Genomic DNA, 21,812 nt, shown 5'->3' with positions numbered 1-21,812 from the left:
TGAAATTTGCTGGAGGAGCGGTGATGATCTGGTGGTGCTTCAGCAAGGCTGGAATCGGGCAGATTTTCCAGCAGGACAATGCGCCATGCCACACAGCCTGGTCAATCAAGGTGTGGATGGAGGACCAGCAGATCAAGACCCTGTCATGGCCAGCCCAATCTCCAGACCTGAACCCAATTGAAAACTTCTGGAATGTGATCAAGAGGAAGATGGATGGTCACAAGCCATCAAACAAAGCAGAGCTGCTTGAATATTTGCGCCAGGAGTGGCATAAAGTCACCCAACATCAATGTGAAAGACTGGTAGAGAGCATGCCAAGACGCATGAAAGCTGTGATTGAAAATCAGGGTTATTCCACCAAATATTGATTTCTGAACTCTTCCTAAGTTAAAACATTAGTATTGTGTTGTTTAAAAATGAACATGAACTTATTTTCTTTGCATTATTTGAGTTCTAACAACACTGCATCTTTTTTGTTATTATTACCAGTTTTCATTTTCTGCAAATAAATGCTCTAAATGACAATATTTTGGGGGGGAATTTGGGAGAAATGTTGTCAGTAGTTTATAGAATAAAACAAAAATGTTAATTTCACCCAAACACATACCTATAAATAGTAAAACCAGAGAAACTTATATTTTGCAGTGGTCTCTTAATTTCTTTCCAGAGCTGTATACCAGTATGTGTGTTTTGGCAACACCAAAGGGGGTATACATATGCACTCATAACACCATCATGAAATCATTAATAAACCCTTAATGAATGTTGCAGTATCATTCATAGTTTTCTTATATAAAGGGCCCTCTTCCGGGATCTCTTCTCATCCTCCCTCTTCTCTCTTCCCTCTCTACTCTCCTCCCTCCTTTTTAGACGTCCTGATTCTTGAGAACAGCCATCCCACCAACTGCTGCTCTAACACCTCCCATAGCCGCTGTAGCCACTCCTGAAAGCCCTGCAGCACCTAGAGGAAGAACACACACATTGCTGTCCCACATACGAGATACAAACATCCTTACTGTTGTGAAGGGTCATGGCTCTTATCCCAATTACCTTCTGGCCACGCCCCCTCCCTGCAACCCACACCTGATCAAGCCTTTACCTTACCTACCAAAGTACCTTGTCTTTTCGTGTATGCAATTAAGTGACAACTACTGCTTGCACTTTGACTACTGCCCCATAGTGGTAGCTTACCTACATGAACCAGCCTTAGCCTATACAGTCCTTGGCTCTAGAGGCCAAACATTAATTTGACTTACATGACCAATTTATCAATGATAAATGAATCTGACAAACCTCCTGCAGCAGCTGCTGTAGCTGCTCCTGTCTCTTCTCCTTCCTCCTTTTCAGGTGTCCTAGTCCTTGAGGCCAGCCATCCCGCTGTTCCCCCAACTGCTGCTCCAACAACTCCCACAGCTGCTGTAGCTGTTGCAGAGAGCCCTGCTGCACCAAGAGAAGACCACACACGTCACTATCCCACACATGAGATACGAACTTCCCATTGCACTGCCACTCACATACCTGCCGCAGTTGCTGTAGTAGCCGCTGCCGCTCCTGAGAACCCTGCTCCTGCGGCCAGCCATCCCACGGCTCCACTAACTGCCGCTCCAACACCTCCCCGCCGCCGCTGTAGCCACTCCTGAAAGGCCTGCAGCACCTAGGTTCACCACATACACATCTGTCACTGTCCCACATAAAAAACAAAGCAAATCCAAACATCAATGATAAATGATATCAAGTCATATGATTTAGTAAGTTATGATATCACAAACTCCACCATTGTCTTTATTTATTTCATCGAAGGATTGTAGCATTCTTCGTATTTACCTGCTGACTGTAGAGCAGCAACAAGACCCCCTGCTGCTACCCCACCTCCATTTACCGCGGCCGCTGCAGACATCATGCTTGCTGCATATGATCCAGCAGCAATCCCACCAGCAGTGAATCCTATCGCTCCTAAGACAACTGGTGCCATTGCCACTGTCGCAACTATGAAAGCCCAGCAGAAACACTTGAGCAACCAACCAAAAACATACCTAGCCCCCTGTTATAGGAGGTTGACAATAGCATCACTGTCATGTGACTGTTAGGCATAAACGACAAAACAAAGTAGTAATACATCTGTAAATTATTTGAAGCTGGTAATTGATCATTTAAATTCATGCTAACTAAATAAATGATCTTACCTGCTCCCACTGTTGCTGCTGCTGCTGCAGCAATTGTACCACTTCCTAAATGGTAAAGAAAATATTGCTATTTTATGATAACCTCCTTTTATGGCAACTCAACTTGTAATTCACCCAATCCATCAGAGTAACCTTGGTTGTTGATTGTAAACTAGGTACTCACCATTTTGGATTCGAAAGGTTAAAAGGGCTTTTACTCAAGAAAAATGTTTTAGCCCGTCAGTCCACCCTTCATATAGTCCCAAAATATAATGATATACATTGCATACAAAAGCCTCATAGCTATCCTAATAGAAAGCCTATATTTACTTCCTGGAAAAAATCTATGATTATGCTTTTTGACACAAAACGCATCATCATAGATATTTTCCAGGACTTCTGGTTATGCTGAATACCACTTGAAACCTATTGTCATGGAGGTGGCTTTGTGACTTTAGCGGGCTTTAGCTCAGTGGGCTAATAGTTGAGGAACATGGGTGACCCAAAATGGATACACACAAAATACACATCCTTACATTATCAGAGCAAAGAAAAAAAAAGACTAAGTCAATCATCAATGATAAATTCTACTCAATAAGTCATATGATCTAAACACTATAATCACAAACACTACCATTGGCTTTGTTTACTCCATCATGCCATTAAAGCTTGCTTTGATTTTACCTATTGCGGCGCCCCCTGCAGTTGCTCCAGCAGCAACCCCAACAGTAGTCAATCCTGCCACTCCCAGGGCAACTGGTGCCCCCACCACTGCCGCAGCTGTGAAGGCCCAGCAGACAAGAGCATGCAATGAGCAAGCAACCAAAAACACAAATGGCTCCCTGTTATAGGGGGTTTGACAATGGTATCACTATAATTTGAATGACTTAGGTCTAAATGACAAAAGAAAGTACTAACACATCTGTGAAATTATTTGAAGGTAACAGCTAGAAAGGGCTTAACCAATAATAAGCAAAGACTAGAGATTGCTTTTCTTATACTGACAATTATTGTTCCATTTATATTGTGTTTCTTATTCTGGCAATTATTGTTCCATTTACTTTGTTTGAACTTATCAAAAGTATGTTTACAATGGATTTTGACCACAAAGTGTTTTTTTTTTTTTTTTTAGCAAACATCAACAAAGATAATACAGACAAATCAGATTAGTGGAGTTATTGGATCAAATAGAATATTCATGCTGACTAAATACATGATCTTACCTGCTCCCACTGTTGCTGCTGCTCCTGTAACAAACATCCTTTTTCCTAAATAGAAAATAAAATATTACTATTTTATGATAACCTGCTTGTTGACAAAGCTAATGTATGTGTTAGCGAGCAAGTCAACTAGTAATTCACCTAATCCACAAGAGTAGCCCGTCAATCCACCCTTCATATAATCCCAACATATCATTACATTGCACACTAGAGCCTCACAGCTATCCTAATAGAAACCCTACATCTACTAGCTGGAAAATATCCATGACACAAAACACATCATCATGGATATTTTCCAGGATTGCTGGTCATACTGAATCCCACCTATGAGTGTCATGGAGTTGGCTTTGTGAGTTTGGTGGGCTTTAGCTCAGTGGGCTAATACTTGGATGGATACAGACATGGTGCTGTGACCTGGATTCAACACATTATGTTCTGTTATTAAATCGATGTTTGTTTTGTTCAATTCCCAAAGTGTCGTGTACTTACCAATCCCTGGCCAACTATTACTTTTTTCTGAAGTATTTATGACCTTAAAACATTATGGGTGATTGTTGCTATTAGTACAAATGTTGAATATTGTGCTCCCATTTTGATGGTCAGAATTGTGAACGTTTTGGGAAGTTCTGTTTGACTCACTGTTCTGTTTGATTCTTTGTGAATCATCCGGGTCCTGAGGCTCCTGACAGTCCTGAGGCTCCTGACGGTCCTGACAGTCCTTAGGCTCCTGACGGTCCTGAGGCTCCTGACGGTCCTGACAGTCCTGAGGCTCCTGACGGTCCTGACAGTCCTGAGGCTCCTGACAGTCCTGAGGCTCCTGACAGTCCTGAGGCTCCTGACAGTTCTGCGCATTACTGAAGTAAACAGTGAGGGCATCAATCATCGCTGCATATGTTTCATTGGTTGTCAGGGTGTTTAAGATGCGCAGTCCCTCATTGCCAAGGTAATGGCGTAACAGAACTCTCTTCTCTTCGTCTGGCAAGCCTCTTTGTCTGCCCTGTATAATGTACAATTCAAAATAGTTTATCCAGTCATTCCAAGGCTCCTGCGGCTCACCGGGTACCAGCAGAAACATGGTTGGTGGGGACAAGTCTAATTCTGGCGCCATCTTCGTTTGCCTTGTGATTAACCACGTTGGGCTTCAAATTCTCAGTCAGGGTAGGTGCAACTTCGTATGGAACTTTGATGCAAACTGCAAACATTGGGAGAAAAGTTACAGCATTTGACTCTCTCTCATGACACACACATTTCAAAAGGCTGGGCAAAGTGCACAAGTTAGAACTCTATAGAGTTAAAGGAAGGTACTGTATAAGTAACATTATTTGTGCCAATATTAAAATATAAAATGACCACAACAAATCTTGAATGCGGAACACATCTAATAACAAATGGTCATAAAGAACCTTGAAACATAACTCGTCCACTGTAAAAGCAAATCACCACGCATCGAATAACTAATGACCACATTGAATCTGGAAACAACACATCTATAACAAATGACCTAGTTGAATAATGAAAGCACACCCCTAAATTACAAATGACTAACTTTAATATTGAAAACACAAAGTAAGCACAAGTAAGCTACAACTGATCGGTCTTCTTGCACACACATACATTACTTTAAGTCAGTGGTATTCAAACGTTTTCAGCTGCAGTACCACATTTTTTCCACCAGAATTTCTGACAACCCCATAAAAAAAAAAAATTGGCGTGACCCCACCCCACCCCTAAACACAACCTTAAAATCTATACATTTCGATTTTTACTTCAACAAATATTTCTGCTGGTACCCGGTCAGCCGCAGGATCCTTGGAATGACTGGATAAACTATTTTGAATTGTACATTACACAGGGCAGAGAAAGAGGCTTGCCAGACGAAGAGAAGATAGTTCTGTTACGCCATTACCTTGGCAATGAAGGACTGTGTATCTTAAATACCCTGACAACCAATAAAAAATATGCAGCGATGATTGATGCCCTCACCTTCAATTCATTACATTTTCATCTGTTATCAAAATGGAAAGAAACCAATTGTCTTGTTTTGTACGCTTTGTACAAAATAATAAAATGCAGGACGACAGGATATTTATAAACGTAGCTCTTTATTAACTAGCTATATCGTGCATGTCCATGTGTCTCTGGCCATGATCATCTTAGAATGACCTCACCACCTGGGTGGTCTTAACCAATCATTGCACAGTATGATGCATCCAATTACAATTCAGTATGGTGACACATATGAATATTACATCCCCCCTTCTTTTAAAAAAGAAAAAATATGTGGAACAATAAAGCGTTTCTTTTGAATATATGCTCTGTAGTTTGAACTCGAGGTAAGTAACCATTTAAACTGCACCAACTGCATCAACATAACAGACAAACAATGATTCAGCATATTGTTATTTTTAGAACAAATATTTCTCAGCAACTCAGCTTTTCACTGTAGCAATGACATCTCAACATATCAAACAAATACAATACCAAAGCATTTCAAGTTAACTTTCAATAACAAGTTTACAGTCTGGAAACTCTTTTAGGGCAGCGATCCGCCTACACCCCTTTGACATTTCACAGGTCTAGGACAGCTCTAGGCTTGACCTCTCTTCCTGACCTTGTGTGATATGAAGCTGAGCATGCTTCTGTGTCAGTCAACAGTTCTTGTGGTGTTGCAGGTAAGTATGGTGTATGTTGTGTTGTGTCTGTGTTTAGTCCATCCCGTTCTCTTTCAGGGGGAACAGTTCATCTCGTCAGTGTGTTGTTCTTTTGTGTTCAGTAGGTGACGACGATTGCGGTACACCGCTCCTTCTGCGGTGCGAACGTGATATGAACGTTCAGTGTCAGCTGGTTGGATGACGACTGCTGGCTTCCAGTAGCCATGCTCCTGGATTCTAACTGACTCTCCGTCGTTCAGTGGTGGCAGTGGTCTGGCTGACCTGTCGTAGTATCGCTTTTGCTGTTGCTGTCTCTGTGCACGTTTTGCATGCACTTCCTTGTAGCTGACGACCTCAGGTTGCAGCTGCTGGTTGGTGCTGGGGAGGATTGAGCGAAGTCTGCGGCTCATCAACAGCTGGGCTGGTGATTTGAAGTTGTCAACTGGAGTGTTGCGGTATTCAAGGAGACTGAGGTAGGGGTCTCTCTTGTCTGCTTTTGCTTTGTCCATGAGTGATTTAGCGATCTGCACAGATTTTTCAGCAAGGCCATTACTTTGAGGGTAATGTGGGCTTGTGGTGACGTGTGTGAACTCCCATGCTTTTGTGAAGGATTCAAACTCATTTGATTTGTAACAGGGCCCATTGTCAGATATTAAAGTCTCTACAATGCCATGCCTGGCAAAGGCTGCTTTCAGCTTGTGTATCACAGCTGCAGATGTGGTGCTGTGAAGCTTGTCGAGTTCGAAGTATCTGCTGTAGTAGTCCACTGTTATAATGTAGTCCTCGTTGTTCCACGTGAACAGATCGGTTGCCGCGACCTGCCAGGGTCGGTCTGGGATACGGTGAGGTAACATTGGCTCTTTGGTGTTCGAGGGGCGTCGTTCAAGACAGGTGGGGCATTTACCAACCATGTCCTCTATTTGTTTGCACATTCCGGGCCAAAACAAAATGTCCCGTGCTCTCTGTTTGCACTTTTCCATGCCCATGTGTCCAGCATGGATCTTTGTCAAAATCTCTTCTCTGAGACTGGTAGGAATGATGATTTTCTCTCCTTTGAAAATGATTCCGTTGATCTGTGATAGTTCGTCACGATGGTTCCAGAACTCTGAGACGCTCTGAGGGCATTTTCTCCTCTCCTCAGGCCATCCTGACTGTATGACTTTCCTCAGCTGTGTGAGTTGTGTGTCTTTTTCTGTTTCTGCTCGGATCTCCTTCAGTTTTGTGTCACTAACTGGTAAGTTGCTCTACACAGTGTGCACCTGCATGTCCATGCCTTCACTGAGGCTGCTGTCCTTGTAGGTAAGAAACTTCCTGGAGAGTGTGTCTGCGACAGGGATGTCTTTGCCTGGACGGTGAGTGATTGTGAAGTCGTATTTTTGTAGTTGAAGGATCATTCTCTGTAGCCTTGGCGGGGCTGCGGCTAACGGTTTCCTCATGATTGACTCGAGGGGCTTGTGGTCTGATTCCACAATGACTTGTCGTCCATAGACATACTGATGGAAACGCTTACATCCGAACAGAATGGCGTACAGCTCCTTTTCGATTTGAGCGTAGTTGATTTCACAGTCTGTGAGAGATTTGGAAGCGTAGCCGATGGGTTTTCCTTCTTGCAGTAGCACTGCCCCTAGTCCATACTTTGACGCGTCCACCTGGAGTCTGAGCTCTTTGTTGGGGTCGTAGTAGGCAAGGATTGGTCCTGGTTCTCTCGTGATCAAGTCTTTCACTTTCTGGAAAGCGATGTCGTGTTGGTTGTCCCAGAGGAACTCACTGGACTGCTTTAGCAGCTGACGCAGGGGTGCATTAGCATTGGAGAGGCTGGGTGCGAACTTGGCTAAGTAGTTGACCATGCCAAGCACTGTTTCCAGCTCTGCGCGGTTCTTTGGTGGCTCCATTTCCTTTATGGCTGAGATCTTCTGCGGATCTGGCTTGATTCCATTCGCTGTGAGAAGATGCCCGAAGTAGCTGACCTCTGTAGCGCCGACTGTGCTCTTCTCGGGGTTGAGCCGGACTCCTCTCTCGCGGGACCTTTGCAGCATCGCGCTGAGGTTTCTGTCGTGTTCCTCTTTGGTTCGACCATAGACAAGGATGTCGTCCACAATTGCCACGACTCCGTCAAGGCCTTCGTACACCTCGTCGATCTTTCGCTGAAACTCGTCTTGGGCTGAGATAATCCCAAAAGGCAGGCGACGGAACCTGTAGCGTCCAAACGGTGTGTTGAACGTTGTGAGCTTAGATGACTCTTCTGTGAGCTTGATAGCCCAGTAGCCTGATCTGGCGTCCATGACACTGAAGTAGCGTGCGCCCGCTAGCTTGTGTGTGATGCCATCTAGCGTCGGTAAGGGGTAATGGGGGCGTTTGATAGCCTTGTTCAAGTCTCTTGGGTCGAGACATACTCTGAGCTTGCCTGTCCGTGGTTTCTCCACCACCACTAACGCGTTGACCCAATCCGTCGGTTCTGTAACCTTGGTGACGATGTCAGATTGCTCCATGCTCTCCAACTCTTTCTTCAGACGGGCGCGGAGAGCAAGTGGAATCTTTCTCGGTGGGTAGATCACAGGGGGTTGCGTCTGGGTTAAGGTGAATGGTACATTCTCCTGGGAATAGTCCTATTCCTGTAAAAACATCAGCAAACTCCTCCATGACATTCTCTATCTCTACTGGTGCTGTCACTGATAAAACTAGCTTGATAAGGTCCATGTCTAAACATGCTTTAAGACCTAGCACTGCAGGTGCTCGAGTGTCAACAACGTAAAAGTCCAACATCATGTCCCTTTCCTTGTATTTGCATTTGAGAGTGCATGTGCCTTTTACTGGGAGCTGTTCACCACCATAACCAGTCAGTCTGCGCGTGGTGGGCTGTAGCTCACACTCAGATGTCAAGCTTCTGTACTTACTCAGAGGAATAATGTTTACTTGTGCACCAGTGTCTAGTTTGAATTTTAGCTCTGTGCCTTGTCTTCCTATCTCAATGTCAGCAAAGGCTTGCTCTGTCTCTGATATCTGACTTTTCTGTGTCACTGAATCAATAAACAGTTCATCAGCATTTGACTCTTTGATTGACATTTCATCTTCACTCACTGTATGTACTGTTTTTCCACGGTAAACTCTGCACACTTTTGCAAAGTGATTCCATTTTCCACATTTAGTACACTGTTTGCCTTTAGCTGGGCAATTCCCCTGTTCGCCATGCACTTTGTATCCACAATATCCACATGTTTTGGGGCGTTTGGAGTCTGTGTCGCTCTGTTTTGGAGTTCTGTCTGTCTCCGTTCTGAAACATGCTCTCTGGGCACTGGAGGTGTGCTTTGATGTCTGCCTGACTGCGTGCACTGCTTGTTCACGTGATGCGCTCATGCTGCCGCCTGAAATGGTTTTCATCTGAACCTGTGTTAGCTCGTGAGATCTGGCTATGTCGATAGCTTTGTCCAGCGTTAACTCTGATCCAACATTCAAAAGTTTCTCTCTCACTCGCGGTGATTGTATTCCAAATACAATACGGTCCCTGACCATCTCATCCTTGTTTGCATAATCACAGTCTTTCACAAGCAGACGCAGCTCAGTGACAAACTGTTCAAACGATTCACTAGCGCCTTGTACTTTCTCGTGGAATTTGTACCTAGCGAAAATTGTATTGGTCTTTGGCAAAACATATGCTTCAAAACGATCGTAGTATGTTTTCAGTACCTTTGATTCAGCCTCGGTAAGTGTCCATGTGTTGTAAATGTCTCTCCCTTTTTCACCGATCCAGAGGAGCAGGTAGCTGCACTTTTCCTCTTCTCCTCTTTCCTTCAGAGGACCCGTGAACATCAGCTCCACATGCTGTTTGAACTTACGCCATGCATCGGGTAGATTTGTAGACCCCCAATCCATTCGAGGTGAAGGAACTCCAGCAAAATCCATCTTTTAGTCCTTTTACTCTGACACCATGTCTTGTTTTGTACGCTTTGTACAAAATAATAAAATGCAGGACGACAGGATATTTATAAACGTAGCTCTTTATTAACTAGCTATATCGTGCATGTCCATGTGTCTCTGGCCATGATCATCTTAGAATGACCTCACCACCTGGGTGGTCTTAACCAATCATTGCACAGTATGATGCATCCAATTACAATTCAGTATGGTGACACATATGAATATTACACCAATAAATACATTTACTCAATAACAGTTATAATAATAATAATCTGTACTCAACATTTTTCTGCCGACCACCCTACATGGACGTAATCCGATTGGTCGAGGTATAGCCCACATTGGTTATAATGACGATAATAAACTTTACACGGTTTACAAACCTATGATAATGTTTACCTTCAAACTACAAGCAGCCTTCTATAATGATTTTTCTACTTTCACTTTCCAGCTTCAAGAACGAGATCCTCCGCCCAGCAATCATTTCTGGGAAATTAGTGTAGGATTACAGCCAGAGTGGGGTATGTGAAGCGAGAGATCAAACTCTGCACTTTGTCCTGGGTGAAAGTTGACGCTATGCAGACAAAGCGATTAGTGTGGTTTTTTTGACTGTAAGGAAATTAGATGTGTCGCATTTGGTCAAGAAAAACATGTATTGTTCATTAATAACGTTGGGCATAACTAAGAGACCTGAGGCCCGTACATGCGAACATAAGAAACCATCAGTGGTGTAAAGTACTTAAGTAAAAATACTTTAAAGTACTACTTAAGTAGTTTTGGGGGTTATCTGTACTTTACTTTTACTTCACTTCATTCCTAAAGAAAATATTGTACTTTTTACTCCATACATTTTACCTGTCACGATCATCGGGAAGAGAGGAGGACCAAGGCGCAGCGTGGAAGGTGAACATATTTATTTATTTATTTAATGATACACGAACAAAACGATAACGTGACGTCCTTGGTTACAATAAACACACCACCACGGAACAAGATCCCACACCCCACTGTGGCAAACAGACTGAATAAATATGGTTCCCAATCAGAGACAACCAGCAACAGCTGACACTAGTTGCCTCTGATTGAGAACCACTTTGGCCAACCTAGAAACACAACAACTAGAATCGACAAAGGAAACTCACACCCTGGCTCAACAAACAAGTGTCCCCAGAGCCAGGGCGTGACATTACCTGACAACCAAAAGTACTCGTTACATTTGGAATGCTTAGCAGGACAGGAAAATGGTCAAATTCACGCACTTATCAAGAGAACACTTGGTCATCCCTACTGCCTCTGGGCTGGCGGACTCACTAAACACAAATGCATCTTTTATAAATAGTGTGCAAGTGTTGGAGTTGTTCCGGAACGTAGCAAACGTTCAAGCGAATTGAGGTCCCATCAGATAACATGGCACACGTTAGCCCTATGCTAACCTCAAAAGGTGGTAGCCTATGGAATATATCTTGGCACAACTTCTCCATCAGCCTGTGAAATAACTTATACTTTAAACCCACCAACCAATGGCATTTCTTAAAATAGGTCAACCCTGGCCACTAGAGGGATATTTTAAATCTACAAATTCAAGATGTACTTGTTCCATTGGTCTGTAACAGAATGCTGTGTGCCAATATTGCACTGATGCATCCTTGACTAGTGGTGCTTTCAAGACAACTGGGAACTCTGAAAAAAACGAGGATAAACATTCACACGCAACACCATGGGCCAGAAAAGGTTGAATACATTGGCCATGCTGTCAATCCAGAACAACTGGAAACTCGGAACTGGGAAATCTCAGACTTCAGTGAGTTCAAGACAACTGGGAACTCGGGAAAAAACGAGCTCCGACTAGGTAAATACGTTTTGAACATCATCCAAGTCGGAATTCCAAGTCGGGAACTCGGGCCTCTTTCTAGAGCTCCGACCTGAAGATCACTGACGTCATGATTTGACTTTCTTTTTTGTCTTGAAAGCACCATAAATCCAGAGAATGCCAGACTTTGATGACAACGTTTATGGAAAAAAGTTTTGCCTGCACTGCAGACGGCTATATCAGTCCACATTTTTCAGGGGGCGCTGCAGCACCCTCTGCACCCCATACTTCCCACAGTTATGCTTTAATTGTAAAAATATAAATCAGGTCCTTAAACATGTAGGTTTATCAATTATTATTATTTTTTAACGAAGAGCCTTCTGCATTTGTCAAATAGCAGTCATGTAGGCTATCATTGTCATCATCAGTTCTCTGTGGCACACACTGCATAAAGCAGTTGTTGACTCGCAATTGATAGTGCACTTTAACCATAGATTGTAACAAGCTTTTTTATTGAGGAGAAAACTGTTCACTGCCGGTCCTTATGCTCGATTCAAAACGCATAACGAAGTGGATGAATATAATAATGCATAGCGGCTAGCCTGCATGTAAATGTAGCCTACATAAGACTGTCGATTTGAAGTCCTGCAGACGTCTTTAAAAGAACTGCAATACTGCCATCTGTAGGATGATAACGAGAGTGCAAACGACCTACTGGACACGTTGTAATGCTCATCGTTTTCGAGTCAAATAACGCGCATATGTGACAAAGCAGATTATTATAAAAATGCATATAAGTAGGCCTACATTTAGGTGTATACGCCTATGCAATATGATTAGTAGGCAATAGCAGTGTGTTTGTTAGCAAGGCTGAAGAAAGAAGTAGCTCTTCATTTTCAAGCTGTTGGCTGTTAACAGTGCTTGACTTGCGCCAAAGCTGGGGAAAAATAGTATGTTAAGGAAGGGGGAGACGGAAGAAAGAATGGTAAGGGGGAGAAGAAAAGGGAGGGGAAAATGATGAAAAAGAGAGAACATTAGGAAAAGGGGAAAATGTAGGGTTCTTCTTCATAATATAATACACTGTAAAAAGTACTTGTGCCTAACTCATTAAAGCAATTGAGTAGTGGTTACTCAAACATCTCCAACTGCCTGTAGAACTCAAATCAAGGTACTCACTCAGATGTCAATCAGATGTTCTTAACACTTGTTTTTGAGTACTGTTAACAAAACATATTAGGTTATCGAGTAAATATAACTTTATTTATCTGTGTTCTGCTGATCTAAAGTTATTGAGTTTTTACAAGTTATGATTATTTTATATTTTCAAGTCAATCTAACATTTATTAAATAAGTTGTTTTTACTTGATTCTATTGTTTTACATCTTGACTTTAAATAATAAAGTAGTAGTCAGACACATTGATATCTAAGTAAAAAACACTTGATTTATCTGTGTTGTGCTGATATAGAATTATTATGTTTTTGCAAGTTAATAGTGCCACGTGGCTCAGTTTTTAGAGTATTGTGGGTAATTCCAAATGTTTAGACTTCATGATACTTTTACACAATGTTGTATGCATGTTTGAAGAAAGTATATTTCTAAAATAGTATTAAGCAGTTTGCTGTGCTATGAGGTGTAATTGATCATGATGAACGGATATCAAAACCGTCAAGCAAATTGACATTCAATAATGAGACAAGCCATTCCAACCAACAACAAAGTCATGTGCACCAGTCTTAATGACAGGTTAATGCATCATCCTGTAATTCTTACTGAAATGAGCACTGTGCTCAACAATGCCCGCTAAGTTGGGTTCAAATAAAACATCGGCAAATACATAAAACAATGTTAAACATTTAGACACAGCCATTGAAAATTACTAATCAGAACTACTTACACTTGACAAAAATTAGTAATGAAGGTTAATAAGTTAAGTAGAAGGGACACCAAATGTTTATATGTTCATTACAACAAATGTTAATCTTCAAGCGACTTCAATCTTTTTAGTTCAGAATACATAATGCAATTTAGTGTCAAAAAGTTCATAAAAAACAAAACAGTGAAGTATTTGAACTAAAAAAAAAAAAACATATGGGTGGTGTTGTTATTACTTTAAGTATTAAACACTGACATACTTTGAGTTGGGTGACTGGAATGGTTCTAGGCAGCGGGTTTCCACAGAAAAATGTAGTTAGCAGAAGTAATTACTTTTTACAGTATATACACGTTTATTATTCATTATTTATTATGATAAGCTGAAAAATAATTACTATATTTTTTCCTGTGTTTGAGGAAGGGGAAGAGTGGACCCGAAGGTCCCCAGTTCGAATCCGACCGCAGCCAGATACATTTTCTTCTAAAAAAACACTATAGTCTCCAAAAGTGTTATTATCTTTCACATCAGTGAATTTAAGATCACCTGAGTTAATTGAATGATTATGGTAGCATAATCATAACATATAGAAAAGTATTTCTAATAAGGTTGGTTTATTAGTGTACTAAACACTGAGTGTACAAAACATTAGGAACTCCTTCCTAATGAGTTGCACCCCATTTTGCCCTTAGAAAAGCCTCAATTCGCCGGGGCATGGACTACAAGGTGTCGAAACGTTCCTCAGGGATGCTGGCCAATGTCAACTCCAATACTTCCCACAGTTGTGTCATGTTGGCTGGATGTCCATTGGGTCCTGTGGGACCATTCTTAATACACACGGGAAACTGTTGACCATGAAAAACCCATCAGCGTTTCAGTTGTTGACACACTCAAACCGGTGCGCCTGGCACCCATTACCATACCCCGTTCAAAGGCACTTAAATCTTATGTCTTGCCCATTCACCCTCTGAGAACCATGTCTCAATTGTCTCAAGGCTTAAAAATCATTCTTTAACCTGTCTCCTCCCTTTCATCTACACTGACTGAGTGTGTCTGAGTGTGTGTGTATACATATGTTTGTAATACATGTTGAGTGGATATACAGCTCTGGAAAAAATTAAGAGACCACTGCAAATTTTTCTTAAATCAGCATCTCTACATGTATGACAGCCATTCCATTCCAGTGTCTGTTGAATTCCAACACAGGCACACCTCATTCTACTGAATTAGGTACTGATTAGGTGATCACCTGAACCAAATCTTATTTAACGAGGAAAAGTATAAAAACCACTGCTGTGGTCATCACTATCCTCTTGCAATAGGACCAGCTGGATGGCAAAAACAGTGCTAATAGTACCTCAAAATTAATATTAATCAAAAAATAACTATTGACCATGCCAAAAAGGGATACAGTGAGCGTCAGGTTGCTTTCATCCTTAAAATTTCAAAGACGGCGGTTCATAAGAACAAGGTCAAGCAGCAGACATTGGGGACAACAAAGCTACAGACCGGCAGAGGGCGAAAACGACTCTCTACTGACCGGGATGACCGCCAACTCATTCGAATGTCACTCAACAACCGTAGGATGACATCAAGTCACCTACAAAAATAATGGCAAACGGCAGCTGGGGTGAAGTGCACGGCGAGGACGGTTTGAAACAGGCTCCTAGGGGCAGGGCTGAAGTCGTGCAAAGCTAGAAAAAAGCCCTTCATCAATGAGAAGCAAAGAAGAGCCAGGCTGAGGTTTGCAAAAGACCATAAGGATTGGACCGTAGAGGACTGGAGTAAGGTCATCTTCTCTGATGAGTCCAATTTTCAGCTTTGCCCAACACCTGGTCGTCTAATGGTTAGACGGAGACCTGGAGAGGCCTACAAGCCACAGTGTCTCGCACCCACTGTGAAATTTGCTGGAGGAGCGGTGATGATCTGGTGGTGCTTCAGCAAGGCTGGAATCGGGCAGATTTTCCAGCAGGACAATGCGCCATGCCACACAGCCTGGTCAATCAAGGTGTGGATGGAGGACCAGCAGATCAAGACCCTGTCATGGCCAGCCCAATCTCCAGACCTGAACCCAATTGAAAACTTCTGGAATGTGATCAAGAGGAAGATGGATGGTCACAAGCCATCAAACAAAGCAGAGCTGCTTGAATATTTGCGCCAGGAGTGGCATAAAGTCACCTAACATCAATGTGAAAGACTGGTAGAGAGCATGCCAAGACGCATGAAAGCTGTGATTGAAAATCAGGGTTATTCCACCAAATATTGATTTCTGAACTCTTCCTAAGTTAAAACATTAGTATTGTGTTGTTTAAAAATGAACATGAACTTATTTTCTTTGCATTATTTGAGTTCTAACAACACTGCATCTTTTTTGTTATTTTGACCAGTTTTCATTTTCTGCAAATAAATGCTCTAAATGACAATATTTTGGGGGGGAATTTGGGAGAAATGTTGTCAGTAGTTTATAGAATAAAACAAAAATGTTAATTTCACCCAAACACATACCTATAAATAGTAAAACCAGAGAAACTTATATTTTGCAGTGGTCTCTTAATTTCTTTCCAGAGCTGTATACCAGTATGTGTGTTTTGGCAACACCAAAGGGGGTATACATATGCACTCATAACACCATCATGAAATCATTAATAAACCCTTAATGAATGTTGCAGTAACATTCATAGTTTTCTTATATAAAGGGCCCTCTTCCGGGATCTCTTCTCATCCTCCCTCTTCTCTCTTCTCTCTCTACTCTCCTCCCTCCTTTTTAGACGTCCTGATTCTTGAGAACAGCCATCCCGCCGATCCACCAACTGCTGCTCTAACACCTCCCATAGCCGCTGTAGCCACTCCTGAAAGCCTTGCAGCACCTAGAGGAAGAACACACACATCGCTGTCCCACATACGAGATACAAATATCCTTACATTACCAATTAAAATGATAAATTACTCTGTCTCAGCTGCCGCTCACACACCTCCCACAGCCGCTGTAGCCGCTCCTGAAAGCTCTCTCTCCTTGACTCCTCCCTCCTCTTCAGACGCTCCACCAACTGCTGCGCTAACACCTCCCACAGCCTCTGTAGCCTCTCCTGAAAGCCCTGCAGCACCTAGAGGAAGAACACACACATTGCTGTCCCACATACGAGATACAAACATCCTTACTGTTGTGAAGGGTCATGGCTCTTATCCCAATTACCTTCTGGCCACGCCCCCTCCCTGCAACTCACCACACCTGATCAAGCCTTTACCTTACCTACCAAAGTACCTTGTCTTTTCGTGTATGCAATTAAGTGACAACTACTGCTTGCACTTTGACTACTGCCCCATAGTGGTAGCTTACCTACATGAACCAGCCTTATCCTATACAGTCCTTGGCTCTAGAGGCCAAACATTAATTTGACTTACATGACCAATTTATCAATGATAAATAAATCTGACAAACCTCCTGCAGCAGCTGCTGTAGCTGCTCCTGTCTCTTCTCCTTCCTCCTTTTCAGGTGTCCTAGTCCTTGAGGCCAGCCATCCCGCTGTTCCCCCAACTGCTGCTCCAACACCTCCCACAGCTGCTGTAGCTGTTGCAGAGAGCCCTGCTGCACCAAGAGAAGACCACACACGTCACTATCCCACACATGAGATACGAACTTCCTTACATTGCACTGCCACTCACATACCTGCCGCAGTTGCTGTAGTAGCCGCTGCCGCTCCTGAGAACCCTGCTCCTGCGGCCAGCCATCCCACGGCTCCACTAACTGCCGCTCCAACACCTCCCGCCGCCGCTGTAGCCACTCCTGAAAGGCCTGCAGCACCTAGGTTCACCACATACACATCTGTCACTGTCCCACATAAAAAACAAAGCAAATCCAAACATCAATGATAAATGATATCAAGTCATATGATTTAGTAAGTTATGATATCACAAACTCCACCATTGTCTTTATTTATTTCATCGAAGGATTGTAGCATTCTTCGTATTTACCTGCTGACTGTAGAGCAGCAACAAGACCCCCTGCTGCTACCCCACCTCCATTTACCGCGGCCGCTGCAGACATCATGCTTGCTGCATATGATCCAGCAGCAATCCCACCAGCAGTGAATCCTATCGCTCCTAAGACAACTGGTGCCATTGCCACTGTCGCAACTATGAAAGCCCAGCAGAAACACTTGAGCAACCAACCAAAAACATACCTAGCCCCCTGTTATAGGAGGTTGACAATAGCATCACTGTCATGTGACTGTTAGGCATAAACGACAAAACAAAGTAGTAATACATCTGTAAAATTATTTGAAGCTGGTAATTGATCATTTAAATTCATGCTAACTAAATAAATGATCTTACCTGCTCCCACTGTTGCTGCTGCTGCTGCAGCAATTGTACCACTTCCTAAATGGTAAAGAAAATATTGCTATTTTATGATAACCTCCTTTTATGGCAACTCAACTTGTAATTCACCCAATCCATCAGAGTAACCTTGGTTGTTGATTGTAAACTAGGTACTCACCATTTTGGATTCGAAAGGTTAAAAGGGCTTTTACTCAAGAAAAATGTTCTAGCCCGTCAGTCCACCCTTCATATAGTCCCAAAATATAATGATATACATTGCATACAAAAGCCTCATAGCTATCTTAATAGAAAGCCTATATTTACTTCCTGGAAAAAATCTATGATTATGCTTTTTGACACAAAACGCATCATCATAGATATTTTCCAGGACTTCTGGTTATGCTGAATACCACTTGAAACCTATTGTCATGGAGGTGGCTTTGTGACTTTAGTGGGCTTTAGCTCAGTGGGCTAATAGTTGAGGAACATGGGTGACCCAAAATGGATACACACAAAATACACATCCTTACATTATCAGAGCAAAGAAAAAAAACGACTAAGTCAATCATCAATGATCAATTCTACTCAATAAGTCATATGATCTAAACACTATAATCACAAACACTACCATTGGCTTTGTTTACTCCATCATGCCATTAAAGCTTTCTTTGATTTTACCTACTGCGGCGCCCCCTGCAGTTGCTCCAGCAGCAACCCCAACAGTAGTCAATCCTGCCACTCCCAGGGCAACTGGTGCCCCCACCACTGCCGCAGCTGTGAAGGCCCAGCAGACAAGAACATGCAACGAGCAAGCAACCAAAAACATAAATGGCTCCCTGTTATAGGGGGTTTGACAATGGTATCACTATAATTTGAATGACTTAGTACTTTCTTTTGTCATTTAGGCCTAACACATCTGTGAAATTATTTGAAGGTAACACCTAGAAAGGGCTTAACAAATAATGTTCAGAGCAAAGACTAGAGATTGCTTTTCTTATACTGACAATTATTGTTCCATTTATATTGTGTTTCTTATTCTGGCAATTATTGTTCCATTTACTTTGTTTGAACTTATCAAAAGTATGTTTACAATGGATTTTGACCACAAAGTGTTTTTTGTTTTTTTTAGCAAACATCAACAAAGATAATACAGACAAATCAGATTAGTGGAGTTATTGGATCAAATAGAATATTCATGCTGACTAAATACATGATCTTACCTGCTCCCACTGTTGCTGCTGCTCCTGTAACAAACATCCTTTTTCCTAAATAGAAAATAAAATATTACTATTTTATGATAACCTGCTTGTTGACAAAGTTAATGTATGTGTTAGCGAGCAAGTCAACTAGTAATTCACCTAATCCACAAGAGTAGCCCATCAATCCACCCTTCATATAATCCCAACATATCATTACATTGCACACTAGAGCCTCACAGCTATCCTAATAGAAACCCTACATCTACTAGCTGGAAAATATCCATGACACAAAACACATCATCATGGATATTTTCCAGGATTGCTGGTCATACTGAATCCCACCTATGAGTGTCATGGAGTTGGCTTTGTGAGTTTGGTGGGCTTTAGCTCAGTGGGCTAATACTTGGATGGATACAGACATGGTGCTGTGACCTGGATTCAACACATTATGTTCTGTTATTAAATCGATGTTTGTTTTGGTCAATTCCCAAAGTGTCGTGTACTTACCAATCCCTGGCCAACTATTACTTTTTTCTGAAGTATTTATGACCTTAAAACATGATGGGTGATTGTTGCTATTAGTACAAATGTTGAATATTGTGCTCCCATTTTGATGGTCAGAATTGTGAACGTTTTGGGAAGTTCTGTTTGACTCACTGTTCTGTTTGATTCTTTGTGAATCATCCGGGTCCTGAGGCTCCTGACAGTCCTGAGGCTCCTGACGGTCCTGAGGCGCCTGAGGCTCCTGAGGCTTCTGACGGTCCTGAGGCTCCTGAGGCTCCTGACGGTCCTGAGGCTCCTGACGGTTCTGAGCATTACTGAAGTAAACAGTGAGGGCATCAATCATCGCTGCATATGTTTCATTGGTTGTCAGGGTGTTTAAGATGCACAGTCCCTCATTGCCAAGGTAATGGCGTAACAGAACTCTCTTCTCTTCGTCTGGCAAGCCTCTTTCTCTGCCCTGTGTAATGTACAATTCAAAATAGTTTATCCAGTCATTCCAAGGCTCCTGCGGCTCACCGGGTACCAGCAGAAACATGGTTGGTGGGGACAAGTCTAATTCTGGCGCCATCTTCGTTTGCCTTGTGATTAACCACGTTGGGCTTCAAATTCTCAGTCAGGGTAGGTGCAACTTCGTATGGAACTTTGATGCAAACTGCAAACATTGGGAGAAAAGTTACAACATTTGACTCTCTCTCATGACACACACATTTCAAAAGGCTGGGCAAAGTGCACAAGTTAGAACTCTATAGAGTTAAAGGAAGGTACTGTATAAGTAACATTATTTGTGCCACAATTAAAATATAAAATGACCACAACAAATCTTGAATGCGGAACACATCTAATAACAAATGGTCATAAAGAACCTTGAAACATAACTCGTCCACTGTAAAAGCAAATCACCACGCATCGAATAACTAATGACCACATTGAATCTGGAAACAACACATCTATAACAAATGACCTAGTTGAATAATGAAAGCACACCCCTAAATTACAAATGACTAACTTTAATATTGAAAACACAAAGTAAGCACAAGTAAGCTACAACTGATCGGTCTTCTTGCACACACATACATTACTTTAAGTCAGTGGTATTCAAACGTTTTCAGCTGCAGTACCACATTTTTTCCACCAGAATTTCTGACAACCCCATAAAAATAAAAAATTGGCGTGACCCCACCCCACCCCTAAACACAACCTTAAAATCTATACATTTCGATTTTTACTTCAACAAATATTTCTGCTGGTACCCGGTCAGCCGCAGGATCCTTGGAATGACTGGATAAACTATTTTGAATTGGATAAACTATTTTGAATTGTACATTACACAGGGCAGAGAAAGAGGCTTGCCAGACGAAGAGAAGAGAGTTCTGTTACGCCATTACCTTGGCAATGAAGGACTGTGTATCTTAAATACCCTGACAACCAATAAAAAATATGCAGCGATGATTGATGCCCTCACCTTCAATTCATTACATTTTCATCTGTTATCAAAATGGAAAGAAACCAATAAATACATTTACTCAATAACAGTTATAATAATAATAATCTGTACTCAACATTTTCCTGCCGACCACCCTACATGGACGTAATCCGATTGGTCGAGGTATAGCCCACATTGGTTATAATGACGATAATAAACTTTACACGGTTTACAAACCTATGATAATGTTTACCTTCAAACTACAAGCAGCGTTCTATAATGATTTTTCTACTTTCACTTTCCAGCTTCAAGAACGAGATCCTCCGCCCAGCAATCATTTCTGGGAAATTAGTGTAGGATTACAGCCAGAGTGGGGTATGTGAAGCGAGAGATAAAACTCTGCACTTTGTCCTGGGTGAAAGTTGACGCTATGCAGACAAAGCGATTAGTGTGGTTTTTTGACTGTAAGGAAATTAGATGTGTCGCATTTGGTCAAGAAAAACATGTATTGTTCATTAATAACGTTGGGCATAACTAAGAGACCTGAGGCCCGTACATGCGAACATAAGAAACCATCAGTGGTGTAAAGTACTTAAGTAAAAATACTTTAAAGTACTACTTAAGTAGTTTTGGGGGTTATCTGTACTTTACTTTTACTTCACTTCATTCCTAAAGAAAATATTGTACTTTTTACTCCATACATTTTACCTGTCACGATCATCGGGAAGAGAGGAGGACC

At 42.0% G+C, this 21,812-nt stretch overlaps 3 protein-coding genes across 16 annotated transcripts; all 3 read right to left on the bottom strand.

The window, feature by feature from the left end:
- Positions 1-599: 599 nt before the first annotated feature.
- On the bottom strand, positions 600-3,719 carry LOC121544971. The gene is made up of 8 exons (XM_045208965.1): positions 3,697-3,719; positions 3,386-3,430; positions 2,847-2,942; positions 2,184-2,228; positions 1,825-1,986; positions 1,519-1,654; positions 1,294-1,440; positions 600-961 (listed from the first exon to the last, which is right to left on the bottom strand). The coding sequence occupies exons 1-8, from the start codon at positions 3,717-3,719 to the stop codon at positions 848-850; spliced, it is 768 nt and encodes a 255-aa protein (XP_045064900.1). The 3' UTR covers positions 600-847.
- Positions 3,720-3,870: 151 nt separating this feature from the next.
- LOC123480959 (regulator of nonsense transcripts 1-like) lies at positions 3,871-5,459 on the bottom strand. The gene is made up of 2 exons (XM_041855262.2): positions 4,022-5,459; positions 3,871-3,914 (listed from the first exon to the last, which is right to left on the bottom strand). The coding sequence occupies exons 1-2, from the start codon at positions 4,488-4,490 to the stop codon at positions 3,889-3,891; spliced, it is 495 nt and encodes a 164-aa protein (XP_041711196.1). The 5' UTR covers positions 4,491-5,459; the 3' UTR covers positions 3,871-3,888.
- Positions 5,460-16,127: 10,668 nt separating this feature from the next.
- Positions 16,128-21,812, bottom strand: LOC121544969 (interferon alpha-inducible protein 27-like protein 2B). 14 transcript variants are annotated; one of them, XM_041855257.2, is made up of 11 exons: positions 21,782-21,812; positions 19,804-19,964; positions 19,654-19,696; positions 19,168-19,212; positions 18,626-18,721; positions 17,963-18,007; positions 17,603-17,764; positions 17,298-17,432; positions 17,070-17,216; positions 16,603-16,734; positions 16,128-16,497 (listed from the first exon to the last, which is right to left on the bottom strand). In XM_041855257.2, exons 1-11 carry the CDS (start codon positions 21,792-21,794, stop codon positions 16,376-16,378), a joined length of 1,101 nt encoding a protein of 366 aa, XP_041711191.2. In that variant the 5' UTR covers positions 21,795-21,812; the 3' UTR covers positions 16,128-16,375. The 14 variants fall into 14 exon arrangements, with proteins under 14 accessions (XP_041711191.2, XP_041711192.2, XP_041711190.2 ...); XM_041855258.2 differs by lacking the exon at positions 21,782-21,812 and adding an exon at positions 21,211-21,477; XM_041855256.2 differs by lacking the exon at positions 21,782-21,812 and adding an exon at positions 21,327-21,477 and having other exon boundaries at positions 19,804-20,302.

The sequence above is a fragment of the Coregonus clupeaformis genome, chromosome 29 (assembly GCF_020615455.1).
Source record: "Coregonus clupeaformis isolate EN_2021a chromosome 29, ASM2061545v1, whole genome shotgun sequence".
Lineage (NCBI taxonomy): Eukaryota > Metazoa > Chordata > Actinopteri > Salmoniformes > Salmonidae > Coregonus > Coregonus clupeaformis.
Note: the sequence above shows the minus strand (reverse complement) of the source record. Positions and strands in the feature narration are given on the sequence as shown.

Excerpts from the sequence above, each read along its gene's own strand:
- LOC123480959 (XM_041855262.2), bottom strand. The coding sequence starts at position 4,490 with ATGGCGCCAGAATTAGACTTGTCCCCACCAACCATGTTTCTGCTGGTA. Across the intron at positions 3,915-4,021 it reads ACAAAGAATCAAACAGAACA|GTCATAAATACTTCAGAAAA; the intron begins GTGAGTCAAACA and ends TAATGTTTTAAG.
- LOC121544971 (XM_045208965.1), bottom strand. The coding sequence starts at position 3,719 with ATGACACTCATAGGTGGGATTCA. Across the intron at positions 3,431-3,696 it reads ACACTCATAGGTGGGATTCA|GAAAAAGGATGTTTGTTACA; the intron begins GTATGACCAGCA and ends TTTTCTATTTAG. Across the intron at positions 962-1,293 it reads TACAGCAGCTGCTGCAGGAG|GTGCTGCAGGGCTTTCAGGA; the intron begins GTTTGTCAGATT and ends TTCTTCCTCTAG.
- LOC121544969 (XM_041855249.2), bottom strand. The coding sequence starts at position 20,218 with ATGGCGCCAGAATTAGACTTGTCCCCACCAACCATGTTTCTGCTGGTA. Across the intron at positions 19,213-19,653 it reads TAATAGTTGGCCAGGGATTG|GAAAAAGGATGTTTGTTACA; the intron begins GTAAGTACACGA and ends TTTTCTATTTAG. Across the intron at positions 17,433-17,602 it reads TGCTGCTCTACAGTCAGCAG|GTGCTGCAGGCCTTTCAGGA; the intron begins GTAAATACGAAG and ends TGGTGAACCTAG.